Source organism: Wasmannia auropunctata, unplaced genomic scaffold (assembly GCF_000956235.1).
Source record: "Wasmannia auropunctata unplaced genomic scaffold, wasmannia.A_1.0 LD276096.1, whole genome shotgun sequence".
Classification (NCBI taxonomy): Eukaryota; Metazoa; Arthropoda; class Insecta; order Hymenoptera; family Formicidae; genus Wasmannia; species Wasmannia auropunctata.
The window spans coordinates 16,319-23,272 of NW_012086794.1; the positions used below are offsets into that span (position 1 = coordinate 16,319).

Below are 6,954 nucleotides of genomic sequence, written 5' to 3' on the forward strand. Positions count from 1 at the left end.
CCTCGGTCGCACTCGGCTACGTCGCTCTCTCATTCTATCTCTGGGGGATGAAACACCCCCTTCTGGCTCTCGTGGTGCGCGCTGGTCCACGCTGCCTCCCTCGCGCCCTCGCGTACCGCGGCTCACTCGTTCCTTCCCACCGAATGCGCGTGGGCGCACGGACAAATCCGGGCGTTTACCCTGAGTGAAAGGTCACCGTTGACTTCTTCGCGAGATCCCACGCGATAATATTGCTTTGGTACAGACGCGAATCAAGATAATTGATGTTTGCCTCCGAGCTCGAGAACCGGAAAGATCTTAGTAATGCGATATGATAAAAGAATTACTACGTGCGTGTTCCTTTTTAATAAACATCCGACTTCACGTTGAAGCTGTGCTTGTATATTAGAGGATATTTTGAAAGACGTCTAAAAATTTTTATTTACAAAAATTTGCAATATACAAAGTTATATAAACACCAATTGTGTTGTACAAAAACATATATCCTCAGAAAATGTAATTAATAATCCTTTATTGATAAGAAACGCCTCATTTTCCTATGCAAAATTCAACTAATCATCACACACGTTAAGTTGATCGCGTGGTACTTAAAACAGAAGCGGCAAATATCTGCTGTAGAATTCGTGGTATATTCTTAAGGTCCATGCACACGAATGCGCGACCAGAAGGCATCTTCTTCATCAATCTAAAAATAGCAAGTTCTTTTAATTAAAATCGATTGTCAAAAGAAAAGGCAAATAACAAGGCGATAAATTGTTTTTATCGTAAAACTACCTGGTCGCCTGATCACCCAGCGATCCAATAAAAATCGCGTAGGCATTTACGTCCGCGTTGGACGTTAATAATTTTGCGAATCGCTGAGGAGAAATCCCGTAACGGTCTAGATTCGCATCCGAGAGTACAACTACGATCGACTCGTCGGAATCCTCTTTCGCCAGGCTCGCAATTGCGTGCTGCGTCGCCTCCAACGTATGATCGCCGGACATGCAAAATTGCGAGTGAGCGTGCATCGTCTGCGCAGACAAATAATACCTCGTCAATTAAATCGCATGATGGCTTTCGTGGGAAAAACAGCAGAAATGAATCTACTCGCCTTAATCACCTCCAGTCTCCGTTTATTGTCCGTCGGCGGTTGCGTGCGATCGACGAAGACGATGCGGTAATCGTCGCCGGAATGGCCGACGATGTCGTACTGAAATTTGCCTTCGTAGCCGCTGAAAGCCTCCATTACCATGACACAGGCCTCCAACTCGCGATCCAGCCGGCCGTCGTAGCCGTTGAATCTGTACATGCTGCCGGACACGTCCGCGACGAGTCTCAGTCGCTTCGGCTTCAATTGCGGAGCGCCGATCTCCGGCTCCTTCTCCGCCCTCCGCCGATAAATCGTTTTCTCGCCCGTTAATCCCTCGATTAACTTCGTATCGTCCAGCTCGCCCGACGTCTGATGCCTGCACCACTGCCGCTCCTTGCTCTTCGCCTGCAGCGTACCTGTAAATGGCATGCGAGCGCACGATATAAGAAATACCGATTTCCACAAAAGGAAAGATTTCCTCCGGATTCGGGACTTAGGACGCTCACCTAGGATGACTCTCAAGGCCTGCACTTGATTGTGAACCGCGTCGCTGAATTGACTGTACATCTTGTGATCGTACTCGCTCATTCTTATGTCCTTGAGCCGCTGCTTGAACGCGCGAAGACCCATCTCGCGAGCGGCTTTCTTTATATGTTCCGGCACCGCGTTCTTCTCCTCGTCACTGAGTTGATGCACCGTGTGCCCTGCATCCAGTCGATACGGACCACCCTTTCCGCCCAAGCCCGCCGTATCTCTGCCTAAAATATAATTTCGTGCGCGTTCCTATTTTAATAGTTGCCGATCAGGTACAGAAGATAATACTTTAATACTTTAACGCAACAACGTGTAATTTCCTGTTGTGATTTATCTCGCTTTAATATACCCGTACCTCCGGTTCCCCCGGCCCAAGTGTTGCCGCCCACGTGCGGCTCATTATTCTTATCGACCTTTCCGTGTTTCGGCCCGCTGACATCCTGCCCCGAATACCTCTCTTTGGTGATCTGCAGCTTTTCCTCGCCGGCGCCTATCATTTTACGCCACGCGCCTAACGACTTTTCTATATTCGTGATTGATGTCTCCCATAAACGAACGCAGCCACCGGCGTCTATTGTAACGAGACCTTCGTTCGACGTAAGTGACGCATAAAGCGGAAGGTCCTTCGCATACAGCCACTGTGTCAATGGCGAGACGTTAACCGGTCTATAAGGTAATAGAGATTTAATGATTTTTCTCAGTTATTCCATCGGAAAGAAATACACGCAATAATAGCAAAGATATATACGCGGGCGTTATATCAATATTATTTTTTTTCAAAGAATATTAGAAGTGTGAATAAAATAACATTCTAACAGCTATTATTTTTCATATTAAATTCTCGCCTGTCGCGAGTTTACTTACTCCGGAATAGGTATGTATCGCAGCTTGTGGTTTACCGTGTCGACTATCTCTAAGTAACCGGAAATTCCCGCGTGTTTTGTGTCCTTCGGATAAACTTCCTCGGGTACCTGACTCGACGAGATCGTTCTGATCACTTGCCCGTTCTGCGTAACGATGGGCGTTATGAAGCTGCGCGTTCTTCCTCCCCTCGGCCAGAAGTGCAGCTCGTTAGAGCTGTCCAAATCGGGAAATCCCGTCGCTATGCCGGCGTACGTGTTATCGGTCACCAGAAGTCTATTCGGACAGTCTATTTTCTGCTGAAGAGCCTTGCTCAGCTCCGTTTTGTGCAGACTGCTGCTGCCGCAATTCAAGACACTGCCGGTCTTCAGATCGACGCTGTTGGACTCGTCCAATTTGCGCAACACGCTCGGGCACGGGTCAGAATCGGTGGATTTCGTAAGAATGTACTTATCCTTGGACGCGTCCTGTATCAACCACTTCCCGTCGGACGCGAGTAAGACCGATTCGACGTTGCACGGCAAACTCATCGAGTAAGCGTACATGTTTTGCAAATTGATAATTTCGAGTTTGTCGTTGTCCTGCGTGTACAAGACAATCAAATTATGCGACGGGAGTAGATTCGCGTTCATCTTCCATTGAAAATTTTTGCTCCTGAAGGCGTTCGACAGTCTGTCGCTGGCGACATCCAGAAAAGACGAAAACTGCAGTTCTCGAACCGAACCCTCGTTTACGTTTACCACGAGTAGAGAATTGCTCTAAAACCGATCGATCCTCATGAATACTATCGCCGAGCAAAAGCGATTTATGTTAATGATTTGTATTACTCACAGTTTCTTCGTGAACTAAAACGTCTCCGAGATTGTCGATCGCGATGTTGTAAAACGGCATATTGCCCCTGGCGGGGCTGATTAAGCCTTGCAGAGACGTTTCGCGAATCTGCTCGGATTCCGGTGTCATGCTAAATACACTTAAAGGATTCGACGTGAGAACGTGTATCCTGTCGTCCGTACCATCCCCTTTACTTCCATGCGCGACCGTTAAAGCGGTCACCGTGCTGTTTTCGCTAATGGGTATCGTCCAGTAACTCTGGAGTTCCGTGAACCAGGCCGATCTGGCCTCAACTCGATCTAGAGTTCGATCGCTTTGCGACGGGAATGTTGGCGGTTTCAACTTAACGTACCTTTCCTGCACGGGTATATTTTGGAACGTGTTCAAAACGTTCCAACTGCCGCAGATCTTCATCTCGGGCAAAGGTATTCTGTAATGGAAAAGGGGGGAGAACATTGTGCGCGTATGTGTGTGAAAGTTATTATCTTACATATCTTTATCTTCAGATTTTTATTTATTATACGACGTATAACAATAAATCCGTTGTATATTAAAAAATTGGTAAAATACATTACAAAATTGTCCGAATTAATTATATTTCCTGCTTGTGTCTATCTGATTTATAAATATCTTGCGAAATATTCAAAGAGCACGGTAAAGATTATCTTACTCCTTAGCCAAGGCAACATTGGTTGGACTCGTTCCAACGGGAATTCCATGCTTATGAAGCACTGTTACCAAAGTGTCGAATATTTCCTGGCTATATCGATCAAAGTCGAAGACATTGCGCACTACGGTGCCCAACGGTTCGTTCGGAAATTTCTACAATTAAAAAAAAAGTGTCATCAATTTCATCGTCATCGATCTGTCGTTCTAAAAAGTCCTCGTTATTAGCTCACCTCTAGATGCTTAACTATATTAACAACTTCTCGGGTCGAGTATGGATACGAGACTAAACCTTGATCGGCCATACTTCTCAGGTCGCCGAAAGTTCTCACTAATGTATGTATCGTCCGCTCGTCTACGTGCGGACCGTATTGCTTCAGCAGCTGAATCTCGCTTCGCGTACTCGGATTGTCGACGGAATGCGTGCTGAACAGGTCCCCGAGAGCGCCGAAAAAATCATTGCCCAGAAACGGGAAGCCCGGTCTGTTCGCTAACACGATCATCCTGAAGTCCGGGTGCATGGGTATGATGTTCGCGTTGCGGGCGTCGCCGCTGGCACGGGGGACAATTCGTCTACCGTCCGACAGAATCATTTCGCCCGACTCCACCAGGGTCTGAAAATGACAGGATTCGTCTCTCGCACGACCGACAAAGTATGTTCGCGCCATAATGGCTCTGGCTATCGTCAAGTACGTACTTTCAATATACACGTCACGTGCGTGGGCGCTTTGTCCGCCTCGTCGACGACGAGGACGTGGCCCAGTTTAACGGCCTGCACGAGCGGCGAGTCCTCGTAGACGACTTTGCCGTCCCTGACCATCGGCTGCAGGGTCAAAGTTTGCACGGTCGTGTCGCGGTGCAGCTGAATGTACTCGCGCGGCCTGTTGAGCAGCTGCAGCAGCCGGTCCACGACCTTGTTCTTGCCGACGCCCTGATTGCCGACCAGCAGGAGATTCTGTCCCAGGCTGAAGTCCTGCAGCAACCGCTCCAAGATCGCGACATGCTCCGGCACGTCGTAGAACAGGATGTCGGGTACTTTACTGTGCGCCGCGGTGCGATACCGATCTACGACGGTGTCGCCGATCTTCACGGAGTCTCCCGTCACCGAGCACTCGATCGCCGAATCTGCCGCAGATTCCGGCGGAACGATGCCAAGGCGACGGCAAGAATCCTCGAGTGCCTCTCTCGCGATCGTCGGCAAGAAGCGCGCCAGACACGCTCGTTGCACCGCGCTGTAAGCGTCATCGCACTGGAATCGGTGCATTCGCTCGGCGATTCGCAGAAGCTGCCGGGTGCTGAGCGATCCGGCGAGAGACAGTAAGGTCGGATCGTTGGACGAACGTAAGACATGCGCTAATTCTACGATACTCAGTAACGCTTTGCTGGGTTCCCCGAACTGCAACAGAGTACTCGATGAGAATCTATCCGCGATCGAAGACGCGTCAACACTACAAGCTACCCTACGATCACCTTCGACTGAATAATATGAATCTCCTCGCGCTTGTCGAGCGGCCTCATCTCGTGGAAGAGGAACAAACTGAGCAGCTCGGAATTCAACCACTGGCCGGACGAGCTATTGACGACCGGCGGCTCGGCCAAGGCTATCAGCCTGAAGGCGGGATGGATTCGCAGAACACCGCGGTCGCGCATCTCCTCGTCGGATCTGTTATACTCTCTCTTTATTTCGTCGTAACGATCGGCTCGTATGAGCCGCTTACCGTCGTGCAACTGCAGCTCCCGATCGTGGACTAATCTAAGGGCAAACGCGGGCGTCGCCGTTACACGTTATCGTTAGCTTGAAGTTCGTCTATTAAATGTCGCACCCGGCGAACAACGCGATATACCTGTGCAGTATAGCTAAAGTACTGGAATGTATCCTGTTGATGCCGTCCAACACGGCCAGTTTGCCGTGCAGGGCCGCGTCGACCAGCGGCGAATCTCTCCAGACCGTGTCGCCGTTAAGCGACGTGGTCCGTTGTTGTATCAGGTCCCTGGAAGTCATATCCTAAGAAAATATTTCAACCGTTTCATTTCTCGAACGAATTGCCGCAATCGCCGTTGTAAACGCGAGTGATTCTTTTAAGTTGGAGCTCAGAGTTGTCATTTTTTGCTCCTGTCACAAAAGACAATATTGAAAACTAACGTTCACTTTCGCGAAAAATGACTTGCCTGATAAAGCACTATTGGCTCCACTTGATACCCTAATAAATCGGCGAGCCGTCGAACGGTGGTGGACTTGCCGCAGCCTTTCGGTCCGATCAAGCAGAAATCGGACGTCAAATGGGATTCCAGCATGCCCGCCAGCAAGTTATTCTGATAATTAGTCTCTACATAATAATCATTGTTCGCGCTAGATAACTGGCTCGTGCCGCAGGGAACCTATATTCGCAAAATAGATTCAGACGCTTAGCAGCGGTGGTCGTCAATAACGTAGGAATGATGCAAGCGAGTAATTATTTATAGCTTACGTGGAAAGTTGTTTTCGCGTTATCGTGTTTTATGCTGATCTCCAAGAAATCGTCAGCTTTCTTGGTGGCATCTATTTTACTGGTAACGGTACGCTTCGTTTTAGAATCGTTCAATACGCTAAACGTTCCAAGGATATCCTCAACGGCATTCTGACCCTCTTTACCCAAAAATAGTTTGTACGGATAAAACCTGTAGAAAACGTCGTACACCGACAAGTCTGGATTTTTGTCCTAAGCACAAACACCGCGAAATTAGCGTAAAAATGTCGACAAAACATCACCGCAATATCAATGCAGAGGCCAGAAATTTACCATAATTAAAGCGGCCGACGATAAATTGTCCAAGGGAAAATCTGGCAGGCCTATGGTGACGGCTTCTTGGGTAACTAATGCGTGAGCACACGATAACAATTGCGACAACTTCCCAGCGTCGACGTTCGGCGCTAAGTTTCTCAAGACCTCAAATTGTTCCTTAAAAATCAAATCTTGATATATATGATACCTTGACATTCCCTTTCCCCC

At 48.5% G+C, this 6,954-nt stretch overlaps 1 protein-coding gene across 2 annotated transcripts in view; it reads right to left on the minus strand.

The window, feature by feature from the left end:
• Positions 1 to 402: 402 nt before the first annotated feature.
• Positions 403 to 6,954, minus strand: part of LOC105461872 (von Willebrand factor A domain-containing protein 8) — a 13,915-nt gene continuing 7,363 nt past the window's right edge. For both annotated transcript variants that reach the window (XM_011708380.1, XM_011708379.1), the window contains 15 exons: positions 6,745 to 6,903; positions 6,433 to 6,663; positions 6,134 to 6,343; positions 5,809 to 5,969; positions 5,435 to 5,717; positions 4,662 to 5,360; positions 4,198 to 4,578; positions 3,969 to 4,120; positions 3,299 to 3,728; positions 2,471 to 3,225; positions 1,962 to 2,272; positions 1,579 to 1,830; positions 1,094 to 1,488; positions 775 to 1,013; positions 403 to 685 (listed from right to left, as the gene is read on the minus strand). In XM_011708380.1, the coding sequence (XP_011706682.1) occupies positions 568 to 685; positions 775 to 1,013; positions 1,094 to 1,488; positions 1,579 to 1,830; positions 1,962 to 2,272; positions 2,471 to 3,225; positions 3,299 to 3,728; positions 3,969 to 4,120; positions 4,198 to 4,578; positions 4,662 to 5,360; positions 5,435 to 5,717; positions 5,809 to 5,969; positions 6,134 to 6,343; positions 6,433 to 6,663; positions 6,745 to 6,903 (4,776 nt within the window). In that variant the 3' untranslated portion in view covers positions 403 to 567. The remainder of the gene's footprint in view (positions 686 to 774; positions 1,014 to 1,093; positions 1,489 to 1,578; positions 1,831 to 1,961; positions 2,273 to 2,470; positions 3,226 to 3,298; positions 3,729 to 3,968; positions 4,121 to 4,197; positions 4,579 to 4,661; positions 5,361 to 5,434; positions 5,718 to 5,808; positions 5,970 to 6,133; positions 6,344 to 6,432; positions 6,664 to 6,744; positions 6,904 to 6,954) is intronic.